Consider the following 19,593-nt stretch of genomic DNA (forward strand, 5'->3'; position numbering starts at 1 on the left):
AATTTAAATATTATTATGTCCTTTAGGCTACAGCAATTACAGAGAGGATCGGCTATCCAGATGATATCATAACGGATAACAATAAACTGAATAACGAATACCAAGATGTAAGTATCCATAAAGTCATCAGGCAAACAATTATTAGCAAAGGCTCTTAAGAGCTAGACTATGATTGTACTACATGCCTATGCAGGGATATAAGGCGTAAGATTTCACCTCCACATGGGCTACCTGGATATTGAGTTTGGGGTGCAGGAGTCAGGGAGTGGGTAGAGCTTAGGCTCTGCACTTCTGCCCTCCTTCCCCCACATGCAGTGTGGCACAGATGACTAATCCAGCATGGATAGTGGTGTAATTTGCTGCTGGTATAGGCCGAGACGTGCCTAGGGGATGGTGCATATAAGTGTAGATTCCAATGGCGTTATATCAGCATAGAATTGGAGCAGTGCAATGGAGAATCAGGCTCAGTATTTCCACTGACTGTGTGTGAATTAAACAGCCCTGCTTTAAGTGACTGCAGTTCCATGGAATTCAATGAAGTTGTGCCCATTTACATCAGGATTGAATTTGGCCCTTCGTTTGTGACCTTCTGCAAGTCACCTACTGTAAACTGTATCTCAGTTTGTCCATCTTCAAATTGTGGCTCATAATTCTCTCCTGCCTTGCAGGGGTATCGTGAGAGTTACTTTCATTAAAGTATGTAAAGCATGTTGAGATCCTCAGATAGAAGGTGGTGTAGGAGTGCAAAGTGCTGTTAATATTTTTAAAGCTAAAAAAGAATGGAGAGTCATAAAAAAAATCAGAATATTTTTTTATTCTTAAAATATCCTACGGGCCTGATTCTGACATGCATACTCCTGGGGAGCAGCACCTTGCCAGGCAGATAGCACCATTGATGTGAATTGGGTGATTCCCAGAATAAGGTACTACTCACTCCAAGTAATGATGGCAGAATCCAGCCCTAAATCTACAAATAGGAAATAGTGGTGGCAAATAATGATCCTTTAGGGTACACTGCACCGCTACATTACATTAGCATATGTCCTGGTGCTGATACAGCTGTGATACCCAATGAATGATGTTACAGAGCACTGCAAACCCAAGATCTGCTTTTGCAGTTTAGAAATTTTCATAGGAAATTTATCACTCTGAGTACCATGCTCGAAATGGACTTTTTAAACCCAGTCCCTCTTCAGTAGCAGTCAAGTAACAAAATTGCAATATCATTTTTCTTTTATTTCTCCTTTTTTAAGCTGAACTACAAAGAGGAGGAGTACTTTGAGAACATCATTCAAAGTTTGCTATTTAGCCAAAGCAAGCGGCTGAAGAAGCTCAGAGAAAAGGTGGACAAGGAACAGTATGTATTTTAAATGTCCGTGTAGTGTTTATCAAGTGTGTTTAAAGTAAGACATAACTGGCTTTCAGGTAAGCGCCTAGGATTGGCCACACTCATCCCCAGCACTCCCCTTTTCACCAGGGCTCAGTTCCATGTGACCAAGAAGTTTGCTGAGCACTGTGCACATTTCTCCACACTATGTGAGCAGTGTACTAACATTTCCTGCACACACTGAAAGCTGAGCATTAGCACTTGGACTTGCTTGTTCACCCGAAGTCAGCACAGACGTTACCAGGGATCTATGTTCTCCAGATGTTCTCTCATTAATTGGTGTTTGAAGATAGATCTGAATTCAGGAAAGATCGGGTGCCTGAGTGTTTATCAAAACAAGAAAGGTGATAACATTTATTTTGGTAATATAAAAGAATGCAGCATGTATATTGGTGAGTTTTTTGGGAGCTTGAGCTTGTGAGGTACTGAGTTGAGAATGATACCGGAATAACAGCTTAGAGGCACTGAAATATAATGCAGTTATATTACAAATGCAATCCATCATGTATACATTTATCTTATAAATATGATCCGGCTGTGAGGCACAGTGAAATCAATGGGAGGTTTGTCTACCTAGCTATGCAGGAAATGGCTCTTAATTACAATACACATTCTGTGCAAATCTTATAAGATGAGACGTCACAAAAAGGAGTTAGGCAAACACTTTAGGTCTGGTCTCCACCAAAAACGTAGGTTGACCTAGCTACATTACTCATGGGGTGTGAAAAATTAACACCCCTGAGAGATGTAGTGAAGCTTACCTAAGCCCCAGTGTAGACATCACTAGGTCAAAGAAAGAATTCTTCCATTGATGCTTAGCTACCGCCTCTTAAGTGGCTGGATTTGCTACAGCGATGGAAAAACCGCTTCCATCACTACAGTAAGTGTCTGCACTACAGTGTGGTGTAGCTGCAGTGCTGTCTCTGTCCCACTGTCGTGCTTGTAGTGTAGATATATCCTTAGAGGTAGAGAAGCGAATATAAAAAAGCTAAACAATAGGTAGCCCTAAATGGTCATGGGGGCCTCCTTCCAACCTGAAATATTACTATGATACTTCACTTAGGTCATTTAATTTAGTGACACCGCATGTAACTTACAAACTGAAAGCAACTGATAGAAGCATTTACGTCTGTGCAACTGTATGACTGCAGCTACCTACTACATTTGTGCACATCCCTCTCTCCAGCTGGCTCCCTTGCAGTGCTCTCTTACCTACTTCTCTTGGTGTAGTTTCATTTACACTCTGCTTTTACAATACACTGCCCTATTACCCAGTTCTCTTGTCTGGGCTCAGCTAAACTCTGCTTTCACAAGCATATCTCGAAGCTACAATTTCATTTTTCAGCCTTTCGCTTTTTAAAAAACTTTCTTTGTCCATCTTTTGAGAAAATGTTCAGGATTGACCAGTACCAGAATGGAAAGAACGTAACTGTTGTGGATAGGTTCAAAGGCTGTGATTCACTGGCTAATGCTTCTTCTTGTTTCAGACGAGAGCACAGTTTCTCAAGTTCTTTGTAAGTTTTACTTTCTGGTTTCTGATTTAGAGAAACTGCCTTAATGCATCATCAAATTCTCTGTTTTCTCACCTGTTGTGAGATAATATACTTTGTGGCTATTTGACCGGATCTGCCCCCTGCTGGCATACGAGGACTGTTCCACCAACCCCCCTGGCAAAATGGGGTGAGGATTCATCACTTGAAGAGGGTGGCTAGCATCCACGGGGGAGGGCAGCTTTACTTTCCACTCGAAGGCTGAAACAAGCATGTGCTGTATCTGCCCAGTCCCTGGTTGTCCTGGCCACATCCCTCCCCTGCCAGCACTGCCCACTTTTTTGGCTACTTTAGCCACTTGCAGGACCCAAGCAGAGAGGGGATTACGGCCAGCATGAATCACCACAAAAGCAGGACTATTCTCATAAGTAAGAGCTGCAGAAGTGAGTTTGTTCAGTTTATCTTTATAGCTGGTTTATAGTTTTTAGCTCAGTTTTGGTAGAGTCCAAAAGATTACAGGTAATCTTTTTCAGCCTGTCACCTTACCACCTTACACTTGGTTTTTGTCCATGGTCACTAGGTATTCCCTGTGCACCCATCGGACTGCAGCTTTGCACGGGATACACCTTTTTGGAGGGGACTCTAGTCTGTGCCCCTTTCACCAAGAATCCTGGACAGAGTAGGCTCCAGGCTCCCTTCTTTCACTACATCTTGTTAAAGGTTGAAGGTTGTTTTATGTCTCTGGGATGGTCAGCAGGAAACTCCCAAGCGGGGTAAGACTCAAGCAGAATTAAAAACACAATCTGTTTAGAAGAGAGAAAAATCATACTAATACAAAAGCAACAGCCTGCATGACCCATGTATCCTTGTATTCAGTAAGCGTTAACTTAGAGAGATACCTCTTAGGTTAGTTACAATGGGAGAAATGAAGACATTCCCAAAGAATACATTCTCCTTTCTCCCCCCTCACCACCCATCAAGTCAGCATGTCAGAGACCCCCCTCACCCCTCTGTCTTGTGTCTTTGGCCTGGTCTACACTACGACTTTAATTCGGATTTAGCTGCTTTAATTCGAATTAACGCTTGACCCATCCACACAACGAAGCCATTTAATTCGAATTAAAGAGCCCTTTAATTCGATTTCTGTACTCCTCCTCGACGAGAGGAGTAGCGTCAAAATCGGTATTGTTAATCCGAATTAAGGTTAGTGTGGCCGCAATTCGAAGTTATTGGCAATTCAATGTTATTGGCTACCCACAATGCAACGCTCTGGAAATCGATGCTACTACGGTAACTTGGACGCACACCACCGAATTAATGGTGCCTAGTGTGGCCGAATACATTCGAATTTATAAAATCGGTTTCCTAAATTCGAATTATATAAATTCGGATTAATCCTGTAGTGTAGACATACCCTTTGCTTTCTTTTATCTAACTCATAGTCCTCTGATGCTTTCAGGGTATTTTTTGCAGTGCCTTGCTTATCTCACTCTTGTGGTGTTCCTCTTGTCAGTGCCTCTCTTGTCCAGTCTATTGTCTGTATCTCCTATCAATTCAGAACTGCATTCCTCGCGTTAGATAAACAATTGCAGTTACTGATTTTCCTGTTCTTTTTTCACATCTTATTACCGTAAAGGTATATTCCCCACTGCAATGGCTGCCTAGTCTCTGTTCTGTCTTCACTACCAGGCTCTCTCATGTTAATTGTCCAGGCTAGAATTGTTAGGCTGTATCAAGTTTGGTCTGTTTCTATTCTCTCATAAAGACCTGGTCTACACCTAAAACTTAGGTCAAGCTAGGTAGGTCGCTTAAGGGTGTGAAAAATTCACACCCCTGAGAGACATATTTAAGCCAACCTACGCCCTGGTGTAGACACTGCTAGGTGGATGGACGAATTCTTCCATCCGCCTAGCTACTGCTTCTCAAAGGTAGATTTACTACGGCGGTGGAAAACCCCTTCTGTCACTGTAGCAAGTGTCTATGCTACAGCAGTGTAGCTGCAGCTGTGCTGCTGTAGCACTTGTAGTGTATTCATGCCCTTAGGCCAGGTCTACACTAGAAAGTTAAGTCAGCCCAGCTACGGTGTGCAGGTGTGTGAAAAATCCACACTCCGGAGCGACACGGTTAAGTTGACCTAACCCCGTTGTAGAAGAATTCTTCCGTCAACCTAGCTACTGCCACTTGGGGAGGTAGATTAACTACAGCAGGGGTCGGCAACCTTTCAGAAGTGGTGTGCCGAGTCTTCATTTATTCACTCTAATTTAAGGTTTCGCGTGCCAGTAATACATTTTAACATTTTTAGAAGGTCTCTTTCTATAAGTCTATAATATATAACTAAACTATTGTTGTATGTAAAGTAAATAAGGTTTTTAAAATGTTTAAGAAGCTTCATTTAAAATTAAATTAAAATGCAGAGCCCCCCGGTGGCCAGGACCCGGGCAGTGTGAGTGCCACTGAAAATCAGGTCGTGTGCCGCCTTCGGCACGCGTGCCATAGGTTGCCTACCCCTGAACTACAGCGATGGGAGAGCCCCTCCTGTCACTGTAGTGAGTGTCTACAGTGAAGCGATACAGCAGTGTAGCTGCAGCATTTCTAATGAAGACATAGCCTTACACCCACATAGTAGGCAGGAATAACTACACCGAAGTCAGTGGAGTTCCTTGGTATAAAACTTGAGTAAGTGAGAGGCGAATCAGGCCCAAATGATTTATTATATATGACTCATTATTCATTCTTAATATTCATTTTACTTTATATCAGGTATGAGCCATGCACAGAGTAGCTGATCTTTCACACAGTCCACTTGTTTATTGTCATTTAAATGATGGACTCTATCACAGTAACTTATTACTTATAGGCAATAAATTATCCAATAGACCATTTACAATATCATCCCACTAGTCCAACGTCTGCTTGGAAAACTTCAAGTAGAATATTAAAGCCTAGTAAATATTAACATTTATTAAGCCTAATAAAACAATTAGGGTTATATTCTGGCTCGGAATATATGGGCTCAGATGTGATGTGACGCAAAAACCTATCCTCTTATCATAAGCCAGAACATTGGGCCAGATCCTACACATTGCTGAGTGCTACCTCTATGGAAGATACAGGGCTTGATTCTGACCTTTCTCACCTTAATATAACTCCATTGACTTCAAATGGATGTATTCCTGAAGTGTACCAGTGAGACACAGAATCAGGTCTCCAGAGCCAAATTCAGCACTAGTGTAAGCAGGCTCAGCTTCAGTGAAGTCAGTGGCGTTACATCAGGACTGTATTTGAGAACAGAACATAAATGAACAACACAACACATTGGTTTATGGGTATGTGAAAGATAGGCACAAGAAACCATTCTTACTAACAATTCAAAAATCCTTTGTGTGTGTGTTTTTTGCTTCTATGTTGATTCTATAAATTAAACTTTTACAGTCAGTGAAATCACAAAGTTGGCTGACCTTTTCATGACTTTCACGTCATATAATATAAATATCAAGTTGACAGTAGACAGACCATTTCTGCCAATTGTATCACCTTTCTCCAGTGAGCACTTAGCCGTGCCGCCCTCCCCCACCCCCAACCAAAATATCCCCTGTTGGGTCTTTATCATCAAGAGATTACTGGGGCAAAGGTATCTTCTGAGGTATTTTTGTAAATTAATCACTGAGGGTGAAATAAACCCCTGTGCATTGGGCCAGCAGAAGTCACATGCACCACTTACGTTCCTCTTGTCTCAGATCTTAAGTAAGACTTAGCTGATACATAGGCCTCATTCTGGCCCTCTGTACAGATGTGAAATGTCACCCTTAGCTCCAATACTGCAAGTTAAACGTGTACAGTACCGATGCTGCTGAAGCTTCTTCACTGAAGGTCTAGTCCTAGGTGTCTGCTTAGGAAGGCATCTTAAACTGAGTGCCAGTGAAAAGCAGTAAAAAATGTCTGACTCTAAAAACGGCCAAGACTTTTCAAGTATTTTCCAGATGGTAGGCTTGACCCTACAAGGGGAGGAGAGGTTGTCTTGTGGTTAAGGCACAGGACTGAAAGCCAAGAAGACCTGGCTCGGTGACAGCCCTCCTATTTGACCCTGTGCCTGGGTTTCCTTTTCTGTTAAAGGGAGTAATAGTTTCCTACCTCATAATTAATTTGTGAGGTCCCAAGATACAGTGATGAACAACACTGAAATGCTTATAAAGCAAATTGTATGCTGAGCACCTATAAACTCCAGTTTAAAGGAATTCAAGGTGCTTAGTACTCTGCAGACTCAACCCCTTTTAGATAGGAATATTTTTTATAGTAAATAAAGGCTCAGTGCTGCGGTCTTACGGAGGTACAATTCTCATCAGTTTGACTGGAAGATTTGCCCTGTCAGGATTCCAACAAGGTCAATCAGGGCCAAGGGTCAGAGCAGGGGCAAACCCAAGGCTGGGAGTGGCAGGGGAGTTCATAGTCAGATCCAGGCCAGGGTTAATATCAAGGGTCAGAGTCTGAGTCAGGCAGTGAAGTCCAAATCAAGCTAAGGTCAAGCCAGGAATTCAACAGCAAGGAGCAGGACCAGTCATGGCAGACACAGAAGAACCACAGTGTTGCCTAGGCACTCCCTGGAATGCCCCTTGGGTTTATATCGGTCAGGGAGCCGATCAGGAGCCATGGGGCTGCTGTCTGTCAAACACTTGAGGTAAAACTTTCCATGGTCTGTGTCCACAATGGGTCGTAGGAAATGGAGCACAAGTCAGTTATAGTTGCTGCTGCTGGGTGTCAGCCTGGCGTGGCTAGCTGCCTTAGTAACTCCACAGAACTTGGTTCTAGACCTGTGTAAGCCTTACATCCCTGTATAATGACCACAGGATCAAGTCCAATATCTAGATTTCTGGACTTATAGCTGATGACGGATCCTGAAAACATTGACATATAAGACTATAAACACAATTTTAAATGAATCATAAATACTTTGAAATGATAATAATCTATGCTGGTGTTTATCACTACTTGAAGATATGCAATCTGGATTCATGATGATTTTTTTGTGTTTGAAATTTTGCCAGTGAAATCTTCTAGTGCCAGTAAAAGGAAATCTAAATATTTTCAGTAACAGGTGAAGGAGAGGGTCACTTTCCTGGTCTGTTCCCATACCCAGTTGAGCTTGCTGTTACAAATTGTATTTCTAACTAGACTTCTTGTGTGTTTTCTGTAGGTGGATAAGTGGGGCTGCTGTCGTCAATGCCTTTTATTCTGCAAGCAGGAATCAGATAGGTAAGGTTTACTAGCATACTGAAGGTACAATTCTTTAGCGGCCTGGTTATTTGTTTGTAAGCCCTGAAAGTGATATGCACCCAGTAGCATATGGACTGCAGAAGGCCCTTAGTGTAGCAGACCCACAGAGATTTCATTACTTGGGGAGTAGGTGATTGAGGGGCTCTCAAACGCGGATGGGGACTCCACATCTTCTGTACATGGAAGAACTGGGAAGTGGGCCATCTCTGCATAGGCCAGCAAGGAAGGGAGCTTGGAGTTCAGCTGTGGAAAGGAAAGAGGTGTGGCCAGTGGGTCAAAGATTACATAGGTCCAGTGACCACAACCCTTGCCTAGGGGATGCCCAGGAGTTGCAGTAACTGTACCAGCCTGAGAAAGGAAGCAGTGGCCTGAGCTGCCCAGGGTTCTGTCTGTAGATTAGAGGTTGATTCTGTTCCTTACAACTCTTCCATAGCTCCTTCACACAAAGCCTATTTACTCTAGCTTTAGTCGGGACAGTGAATTTCATCCAGCTGAATAATGGAAGCATAAACTTACTGAATGTATTCCTTACAATCCCTTAACATCCCTTTTCATGTCTTCCTTATGGGCCATAAATCTCCTGCCCTTACGTACATGGAGAGGTACCCTTCCCGGGGAGTATTCTCATCTAAATCAGCAGGGCTACTCTCAGAGAAATGTCCTTTTGGCAAGGTAACAGACGATGGCCCTATGTTAAATCATCTTGAAATATGAGTGTAACTCGCTTTAGCGTGTAAGGAGATCTGTTTACACTGCAATAGGCTCAGCTGGCATTTGTCATTTTTTTAATCTTAAACCTACAATCACAAGGCACATTCTCTAAAGTACGGCTCTGTAAAATCTTGTTGAGTCTGGGGGGTCCTTGGTTCCTATTTCAGTTAAGCATGTGTCATCTGTCAGATGACCTGAAACTCCTGGTCTGTCATGTGTTTCATCTCTCTTTAATTCTTGGTTTCCTTTGTACTGGAAAAAACGAAAATGTCAACCTGGCAGATTAAACTCAGCACAAAAACAGCTTAAAGAAGAAGAAGACACAATAATAATCAAATAGCTTTAGCAATGCTTTTTGAGTATAGCTAGAAACCTGGTAGTATCAGCCTATCAGGCCCACCTTTGGTTATACATAATTTGGAAATAGAAGAGCAGGGCCATCCGGGGGGAGGGGAGGGGCAAGTGGGGCAATTTGCCCCAGGCCCCAGACCCCGTAGGGGCCCCGCGAGCCCTGGCCCAGCGGGGGTCCGGGTCTTCGGCGGCATTTCAGCGGCGGGGGGCCCTTCAGTCGCTCCGCGTCTTCGGCAGCACTGAAGGACCCCCCGCCGCCGAAATGCCGCCGAAGACCCGGACCACCGCCAGGTGAGTACAAGTGCCGCAGCTCCCGCGCTTTGCCCCAGGCCCCCTGAATCCTCTGGGCAGCCCTGTAGAAGAGAAACAATAAAAAGATGATAAATTATTTTTATAAATATGGAAAAATAGGCTTTGGCTGAAGAAAGGAATATAGTAATAGTGAGAAAAACCTCTGAGGTCCCCCCCCATATAACAACATACTTTGCATCAATGCAGACACTTTCATCCAAAGATCTCAAAGCACTTTACAAACATTAATGATTCCTCACAACGTGCCTATGCCATAGGTCAGTAAGTATTATTATCCTCATTTTAGAGAAATTTAGAGAAATTTGAAGCACAGGGAGTTGAAGGGGCTTTCCCTCAGTCAACCAGCGATCAATGCCAAAGCCAGAACTCCTAATTTCCCAGCCCTACTGGGTGCTTCCTTACTATTATGTATTTGTTTAATTCTCAAATGAAAGATCTTGGGGCAGAAAATCTGCCCCATTCTGCTCCCTTTACACTAGTCAAGAAACTGCTCACAAGGCCCCTGCTGGAGATTGCCCCTGGCAAGGAAGAAGCGACAGTGGGTGCAGAGCAGGTGTAGCCAGCATTTCTGCCTTCCTTCCACAACTCCTGGTACAAGAGGGCTAAGGCACGTCAGGAGCAGAAGGGAGTAGGAAGAAGCCTGGGAAGGGGATGGGTGGGGCACCCTGGGGGCCATAGGCAACTAGTGCAAGTTAGAGCAGCCCCAGCCTGCTCTAACCTGTGCTGGGGCTGGGGCACATATAACTATCGTCCTAATAGTCCCTTCACTCTGCTGTGCTAGGTGGGTGCAGCAGAGGACCTGGCCCCTTGTGTCTATTTCAATTCAAGTATCTGTTATTTCTGTTTTTTTCATCTTGCTGCCCCTGGGTAGTATCTTGCTTCATATGGGACACCAAGACAGAAGGTGTCAAGTATCAGAGGGGTAGCCGTGTTAATCTGAATCTGTCTTGAGCAACAGAGGGTCCTGTGGCACCTTTGAGACTAACAGAAGTATTGGGAGCATAAGCTTTCGTGGGTAAGAACCTCACTTCTTCAGATCTGAAGAAGTGAGGTTCTTACCCACGAAAGCTTATGCTCCCAATACTTCTGTTAGTCTCAAAGGTGCCACAGGACCCTCTGTTGCTCAAGACAGAAGGGACACTCACAAGTACAGACTCTGGCTTTTATAACCACTTATGGAGACACCATAATCCATATATGATTCTTATTACGGCATGAAAATAAATCTGCACCATGTTTAGAAACTAAAGGACCTGATCTTGCATTGCTTGCACAAGAAGAAATAACATGTTACTGGTTTACATATGGAAAGCCTTTGTAGAAAATATTTGACACTCTTGGTTTCATTGCAGTTAAACCAGGGCTGTTTAATATTTAAAAAATAGTTTCTATTACAATCTTACTTCTATTTTCAAACTACGTATTAAATCAGCATGCAGGCTGGTGTGCAGTTTCTTTCACTGGGTTCTCAGGTTGCTAGTTTTAAAAATTATGTCACTTTTCTGCAACATAGTCATTGCCAGCAGGAGGTTCAACTGCAATTTGAAACTTTATTCTGGGAATATATATCAATTTATTGCATGGCAAAAAGTGATTCCCATTGCACACTCTGTAAGCACAGCTGCACTGAGCCGAATGGATGCTGTTTTCCTTTCATTTTTCTGGGGCATATTTACATTGCTAACATTTTGAGAGTCTGTACTTTCTACCCAAAAAAAAACAAAAGTTAATGTTACATCTTCGATCATATAAACCCTGCTCCTGCTCTCACTGATTTTGAAGGTCTAGGATCAGACCCAGAATGAAAGAGAATTGGAATTCTAAGGTCAATACTTCCAAGAAGGTTGCTAGTTTGATTGGAATATTTCTTTTTTTTAAAAATTAGACAATTTCAAAATGGTCCTGCAGTCCTAGGTCCACAGTTTTTATTGAGCCAGTTCATATCTTGTTTATACCTCTGCAAGTGTGGCCACACCTTGTCCCAACACTCCCCAACACCTTTGGACTTGCACTCGGAGAGGCACTAGAAGTTTGTAGTTTCTAGTGCACAAGGACTACAGTTATGTTGGCCCTGGCACAGGGAAGGCGGGAGTGACGGGGGTAGGAGGAAGCCTCCTGGCACCCCACACCTGGTGCACCTAAATGAGGGCCAGGGACAATGTAGCAGCCTATGGTGATTTGATTAGATGGGCTGTGCGAAATATTTTCATGAAAATGTGAACCATGCCAAACTTGCCAGTTTCCAGGTTTCATCCCACACTTGAAACTCAGATAATGTTTGCTCACAAATTTTTACAGTTAACTTCAGCCAGTTTCTGTCTTTAAATCAAAATCATGTGAAATTTGCAGTTTTGCACTGCACCAAGTGAGCACCCCTTTGACATGGTAGGGGTTTTTGAACATGAAATGTGTGAGGATGGAGTTCAAACCACACAGATTGAAACCAACAGTACATAATCACCCAAACGCTGGCAAAGCAAAACTGCCGCACAATTATCATTAGATACCAGAGCTCCCACAAACAGACTAAGCACTGAGAATTATGTGGTAACCACAGTAAGAGCCTAACACAGACAACACTCCATTGACTTCACTGACCAGTTATGCTTGGGTAAGGACTGCAGAATGAGGCCAAGGGTGTTGAGGCCAAATAAACATTTTGAAAGTACCTTTCAACATGCAGCATAAAAATCTGCTCACGGAGCTTTGTTTAAAATAGCTTTTGCTTAGTAATCAGTGGAACAGGAGTCATAATTTGGAAGCTTGAAGCTAATGACTGACAGTAAATATGAGCCATAAATTCTTATCTCATCCTTGAGCTGTGGCATGCCACTTTATAATTAAAGCAGAATGATCTTTAAAGTTGATGCTTGAATAGCTTAGTAACACACTTAAGAAGATTTCTTCTAAAGCAGAGCTTTCGGCACAGTGCTTAGGGAATTTAGGGCTCTGTCCTGGTGCTTCAGTACAGCCGAGGGCTGGGGTGGTATGGATCCACATTACCTCAGCAGGACCTCTGGGAGGCACTCTGCCTCAAAGTGAATTCTCCCTAAGCTGTTGGGCGTGCAGGGGGAATGCTGGGAATAGCCCACTACTAGAGACCTTCAGAAGGTGCACCATAGATCCCCCCATGCAGCCAGCTGTCTCTGTTGGCAGGTATATAGGAAGAAGGAGGTGGACCCATGTTCCTGTCGTCTTTGGGGTATCTTGCATCCTAGGAGTGCCTAGAGGAAGCAGGCATTGCGCTTCAGGGACTAGAGCTGTGTTGTGCAGGTGTGCACAGGGCTGGTGTAGTGAAGTGCCTAAGAGCCCGCAGAGTAGCAGGGCACACTCTGGCTCTTGATGCTCAGCAGGACTTGCACATAGTCTCTTTTAAAATCTCCACTCTGAATGTACCTCATAACTTTATAGTGCCTCAGCTAACTCTAGTTAAGTCAGGATTTTGTTATGTAACAGGAGTCATGGAATCAATGCTCTTATAGGAGGGTGGGTAAAAACCCATGAGTCCTGACAGTAAGTCTTTACTGTCCAGCCCTCGCCTGGACAGTCTAAATATATATGTGTGTGTGTGTTTGTGTGTGTGTGTTCGAGGATGACATTTTTATGCTCTTTCTTTTTGTGGATTCTGGAGTGACTCTGAAGTCCAAAGCGTGACATGCATGCTCGTGAGCAGATCAGGCAGACAAAGTCATTGGTGAGCATCTGGTAGCTACGGCAGTAGTATGATGCTTTTCCCTTGCAGCAAACAATCGATTATTTCTGTCATCTTCAAAGGCTTGGAAAGCTCTGAGTGCTGTGTGTTGCTATGCTGCTCTATTTAACGCAGCCTTCTCAACATCATCCGGTTTTATTGCACCAAAGTGTGTGTTGTTCTTGATGCTGTCCTTGTAGCGCTTTCTGGGGCAGCCTTGATTCCTGTGTCCTTGTGCCAATTATCCATAGAAAATTTTTCTGGGGAGTCGATATTCACGCATCCTAATGATGTGTCCAACCCAGCATAGTTGGGCTTTTATCAGCATGGCCTTGACGCTTGTGGTATTTGACTTTTGGAGAACCTCCAGGTTGGTAATTTTGTCCTGCCAGTGGATCCCCATAATGACGTGCAGAGACTGCATATGGAAGGCCTCTAGCTGTTTGATATGCCATTTGTATGGTGTCCAGGTTGCACAGCCATAGAGGAGAGATGTGAGCACAAAAGCATTGTAAAATTTTATTTTTGTTGAGAGGGTTATGTTGTGGGATTTCAGTACTTTGCTACATAGCTTTCCTAATGACTGAGAAGCTTTCTCTATCCTGTTCGTGATCGCTTTGTCAAGAGATCCATCATTGGAGATGTTGCTGCCGAGATAGGTAAAACTGCCAACTTGCTTTAGTTGGATTCCACTAATGTATATGCTAGGAGATATTGCATGGAGCAGTGAAGATGATTGGTGCATCACCACAGTTTTTTCCAGGCTGCTTGTGAGGCCAAACAATTTTGATGCTTCAGTGAAGCGATCTACAATGCACTGGAGATCTCCCTCTGTGTGTGCTAGGAGGGTACGATCATCAGCAAAGAGTGCTTCTCATATTAGTAGTTCTGTTACTTTTGTTTTTGCTTTAAGTCTTGTAAGATTGAAGACTGAGCCATTGTGTCTGTATCTGATGTATATGCCACTGTTGAACCATCTGTAGCATGGTTGAGAACTTGGGTGAAGAAGAGGTTGAGCAGTACAGGGGCAAGGACACAGCCTTGTTTGACTCCATTTGAAATGGGAAAGGAGTCAGTGAGATCGCCATTAAAAAGTACCTGACCTTGCATCCCCTCATGGAATAAATGAATAATCTTTGCCAGTTTTGGTGGGCAACCAAATTTGCTGAGGATCATCCATAATCCTTCTCTACTGACTGTATCAAATGCTTTTGTGAGATCAATGAAAACACTTAACAGATTCATGTTTGTTCGATACATTTTTCTTGTATTTAAAGTCCCTTAGTCCTTTAAGGGAATAATATACAACAACTTGCCACCTTAAATGGAATTACCCAGACACTTCAACTTAACACACTGGATTAGATAAAACATTAAAACAAATTTATTAACTCAAAGAGATGGATTTTAAATGAGTACAAGTGAGGAGGCATAAGAATTAGAAATGGTTACAAGAAAAATAAAGATAAAACACTGTCTAGTGCCTAACTTAACAAGCTATATTAGATCCAAGCAACGTTTCTCACCACATGCTTCCAGCAGTATTACTGACCAATGTCTAGGTAAGGACTCCTCTCCAGAGTCCAACGGCTGCTTCTTTTCTCGTCTCAGGTGCAAAGAGTGAGATAGACAGGGAGAGAAAAGAGAGGCGCCTTTGGGGTATTTGCCCCTCATTTTATAGTTTCAGTCCCCCTCATGTAAAGCATTTCCAGCTGAGAACCAGGAACCAAAAAGCCTGTGTGGAAAAATGTTCCCTGCTGGGTTTTTTTCACCTGTATATGCTCACATGCAGGTTTCCTTTTGTTTCCTCCCTTTCCCCCTCTCTGCTTGATGACTTTGTTTGCAGCTTAAATGCAAATTAAGGCAAACACACACTCCTTTGTTCAAGACAGGTCTGTTTGACCAGTTTGATGCTATGTGAGACTGAACATGCATTTTTAATATCATAAAGGGGGGAATTTATAACTTTGCACATAATGCTGATGCACACATTTTACCATGATATTACTGATCAGCAAGTTATACGTTTTCAGATAATACCTCGCAAGGCATACCGTGTACAAATATTACAGTAGTGTATAGGGCAGTGGTAGGCAACCTGCGGCTCGCCAGACAGTTTGTTTACATTTGCACAGCCACCCGCAGCTCCCAGTGGCCGTGGTTCGCCGTTCCCAGCCAATGGGAGCTGTGGGAAGTGGCGCGGGAATGTTTGGAGGGATGTTTCCCTTTGCCCCATGTTCGATTTTTTTTTTTTTTTGCTCATTTATCTTCACTTCTCACAGAGCCTTCCATAGGTAAATATATTTACCCTTGCTGTTGTATTTGCGGGCAAACAGCTTGATTTCCTCACTAAAGTCCATGTAAATGATTCTGTAATAAAGTACATTTCTTGTAAGTGATCCCATACGAATGAATTACTTATTAAAGTTGAGTGCATGAAATAATGAATCGGCATCTTATTGTGTTTTCTTCCTTTGCAGTCTTCCCTGCAGGCATTTTGCAACCACCTTTCTTCAGTGCCTCTCAATCCAAATCACTGAATTATGGTGGCATTGGTATGGTCATTGGCCATGAAATCACTCATGGATTTGACGACAATGGTAAGGTTCAGGGTTTTTATTTTTTGTAGACATTACATTATTGACTGCATACTTTGCAGTCTAGTCATTCAAGGTAGAAGATAAAAAGACGACGCTTCTAGGACCCAATCATATTTTCTTGTGATTTGCACTGGTATTCTCTGAGAGCAACAGAGGCACTAAGGTAGCCTCAGGGCTGCAACAGTAGCAGGGGCGCCGGAACAGGAGGGTCCAGGGGGCCATGGCCCCACCATTTTTAAAAGTGAGGAGGCGGGGTCTTGGGGAGAAGAGGCAGCATGAAGGCGGGGCCTTAAGGGGAAGGGGCACTACAGGGGGCGGGACCATGGTTCAGGCACTGGTGCCCCCTCTCCTCCACTTTTAAGAAGCTTATGTCACTCTTGAGCAGTAGCACAGCAAAGCACATGCGCTCCCTCCATCATGGTTTTTTGACCAGTGGATCTCCTGCTTTTCCCCCAGGCTATTCCCAAAGCCCCTTGTATGCTGTTGTGGAGAGAGCCTTATGTTGTAGGCAACAGTACCTGTCCTTCCTGGCTAGAACACAGGCTTGTTTTGAAAGAAGAAAAGGGCATCATTTCTGTGATTGCTTCATTACAGAAACACCTATTTTCATGGATAATTATACTGTAATATATTTTCTTCTAACTGAGAAAGTAACTTTTATTGCCCTTCATTACTGCATCATCAGCTTGTTTCTTACATACATCATTCTGTGCACATATCATTACAGGTAGAAATTTTAATGAAAATGGGGACCTCATGGACTGGTGGACGCAAGAATCAGCACAACATTTTAAGGATCAGTCCCAGTGTATGGTATACCAGTATGGAAACTTTTCGTGGGACCTAGCAGGTGGAAAACATGTAGGTCATTCATAATTTCTGTCTCTACAATGTCATTTTAAATGAAGTAAGATGGACATTTAAGGCCCAATCCCACAAACTCTTATTCATGAGAGTAGTGCCATTGAGGTGTATGGCCCAGATTAGCCCCCCTCAGAAAAACCTATGGAAGGAGACTTTGGTGGATGACATCTCCAAGAAGATCACATACATACTGTCTGTCCCAGCAGGGGTCAGGGTTTACCCCCCTTTGTAAGACCATGGTTTGTGACTGCAAATCTGCACCAGCATTGGGCCCTGAAAGCCCTCCCCTCCCCCTTCAACTTTCTGGTAGAACAGGAAAGATAATCTGCTATATTTTTGGCTTCATTTCCTTGGAGCTGGAGGTGGGGATAATGTACCTCCCAGTCTAAACTCATCCTGCCTGCTACTTTCCCTGGCCCACTCAGTCTCTCCCCCTGCATTGTCAGCAGCACAGATCCCAACCCACATAGAGACAGGCCTCCAATGCATCTGGAGAGAGCTATGGTATTCATCACTATAGTATCTTGAGTCCTGAATAAATAGAGGCTTGCAGGTTCAGGCCCTTAGGCTGTTCATGTATGTTTAACATTCCATTAACTCATAAAAGCAGGTGACAATAACATCTGTCTTCTTTTTTTTTAACTGAATATGGGTCCAGCCCATTTAACTCAAATGGCAAAATTTCCAGTTGAAGAAGTATTGAAGGATACTCTGTCATATCAGTGTATTTCTATTTCTCTTATAAACAGAGACCTATATTAGCACATTTTCCTTCCATTGCTGCAGTCTCCTCTACTCCTTTGGTCTGGAATTTGCTTAGAGTCTAAGCAGAGCTGTGAACCCTTAAAAGTTCAATTTGAACAGCTTCATGAATTTGTCAGAACCATTTTGCATATATTCACACAGGGGTGGCTCCAGGCACCAGCGCCCCACGCGCAGGCCTGCGGCAGCAAGCCGCAGGGGGCGGCCTGCCAGTCGCCGTGAGGGCGGCAGTTAGGCTGGCTTTGGTGACATGCCTGCGGGAGGTCCGCCGGTCCCGCGGCTTCAGTGGCAATTCGGCGGTGGGTACGCCGAAGGCGTGGGACCGGCGGACCTCCCGCAGGCATGCCGCCGAATCCGCGTTACCAGTGGACCTCCCACAGGTGTGCCGCCAAAAGCCGCCTGACTGCATACATACATAGAGCTGCCCTTGTATTCACAGGCTGTGAAGTTAAGCAAAGTTGGCATTCAAACAATTGTCTCTCTCTCATAGAGGAAGGGTCTTACAGTTAAAGACCTGGATTAGGATTTAGGGTTATGTGGGTTCTAATCTTGGATTTGCTGATTTCCTTGTGTGATCTTGGGCAAATCATATAAGCTCTCTTTGTCCCCAGTCCCCATCTGTAAAACCGAGATAACATCACTTCCCTACTTCATCAGGATGTTGTGAGAATGAATTCATTAATGTATGTGAGGCACTCAGATATCACCACAGAAAAGCCGATAAATAACTGTTAACTCTCATAGATCTACAATCCCTGGTTTGGAATGCATACATTTGCATGGGTTTGTACAAAGTTTGGTGGTTCACTAGAACAGCAGCCATATCCTGTGACTTGTCCCACACAACTTATCCCAGTGAACCTCCTTCAAACTAAAAATGCACTGGGGAAAAAAAAAAAAAAAAAGCATCCTCCTAACCAAACAGCGCAAAGAAATGTTGACACAGAAAGAGCCCTAATAATCTAAGCTAGTTGAGAAAGGCAGATAGAACTAGACAGAGGTAAAGCAGACTTTGAGTGTCTCTGCAGTTCCAAGCTTGCGTTTCTCACAGTTCAAAGACTGAGTTTCAATGCTCTTTCATCTGAAGTCTCTGCTGAGCTGCCTGCATTCTCTGTGGACAGCTTGTAAAGGCTTGTACTGCACTAATGTGCTTTCCAGTTTGCGTTGCTGTTTCTTTCACAGAGAAGGTCACACAGCAAACGAGCATGAGCCCCTGAAACACTGTTGGACAGTAAACGGGTGGAAGGTGTTTACAATAGCACCCAATTCCATTGTGAAAGGCCAGTTCTTACAACATCTATCTTGTTTATTTTGGACTTCTCTGGATAACCACATGCAGTGTTCAGCAGTGCTGAAAGCTATTTGTATAAAGAGCAGAGTTTCAATGGGATAGAACCTCCTGCTGTAAGTGATGCATGAGGGGTTGCTCCCAGCTGTACCTTTGACTCTTATTGTCTCTTTGTTGACAGCTGACAAGTCTGTTCATTTTCATACAGAACATGCAAAGACAAACTCCCATCCTGAGGAGTTTTCAATCTAACAGCTATACCAATAAGATCACCAGAATCATTTTAAAATCATTTCGGGGAAATAACAGTGCAGGTTTTTGTTCTGATATTTATCCACCCTCAGAATTGAATCTAATGATGAGTTGCAGCTTTATGACTTCAGATGACATGCAGCTTTGGATTAAGGACTGGCAAAGTTTTTCAATAAAAATAAAGAGCCAGGTTCTCCACTAGCATAACTCCATTATCTTTAGTGTTAATATGCTGATTTACACTCACTGAGGATCTGTCCCAGTGTGTTGATTAGACCATGAAGCTAAGGGGCCACCCACCTTGCCTGATATCCAGCAAAATTCCTAGAAAGGTTCCAGCAGATTTGCCAGTCTTGGTTCTGTTAACTGATGTCTTCCAACATCATGAAGTCTGGATCTTCCCTGCCTCATGGGTTTCCAGTGTATTCTGGCCACCACTGGCCTGGAGACCTTGAGCAATGATGATAAAACCATACTGAGCCCAACAGAATCAGCCAGACCCACTGTTGAGATTATAGCAAAAGTAAGGAGGATGGGTTTGAGAAAGATAAGAAGCTGGATGTTAAGGACACAAAGAACAAGAAAGTGAATTAATCAGCAGACATCAGAAAGTC

General features: G+C 43.4%; 1 protein-coding gene across 1 annotated transcript in view; it reads left to right on the top strand.

Annotated features, from left to right (window-relative positions):
• The window catches only part of MME (membrane metalloendopeptidase), a 59,302-nt gene that overhangs the window by 29,994 nt on the left and 9,715 nt on the right, over positions 1–19,593 (top strand). Inside the window, exons 14-18 of the mRNA XM_065410933.1 lie at positions 27–107; positions 1,254–1,357; positions 8,069–8,127; positions 15,694–15,813; positions 16,541–16,674. Of these exons, the coding sequence (XP_065267005.1) occupies positions 27–107; positions 1,254–1,357; positions 8,069–8,127; positions 15,694–15,813; positions 16,541–16,674 (498 nt within the window). The remainder of the gene's footprint in view (positions 1–26; positions 108–1,253; positions 1,358–8,068; positions 8,128–15,693; positions 15,814–16,540; positions 16,675–19,593) is intronic.

This window comes from Emys orbicularis, chromosome 9 (assembly GCF_028017835.1).
Source record: "Emys orbicularis isolate rEmyOrb1 chromosome 9, rEmyOrb1.hap1, whole genome shotgun sequence".
Classification (NCBI taxonomy): Eukaryota; Metazoa; Chordata; order Testudines; family Emydidae; genus Emys; species Emys orbicularis.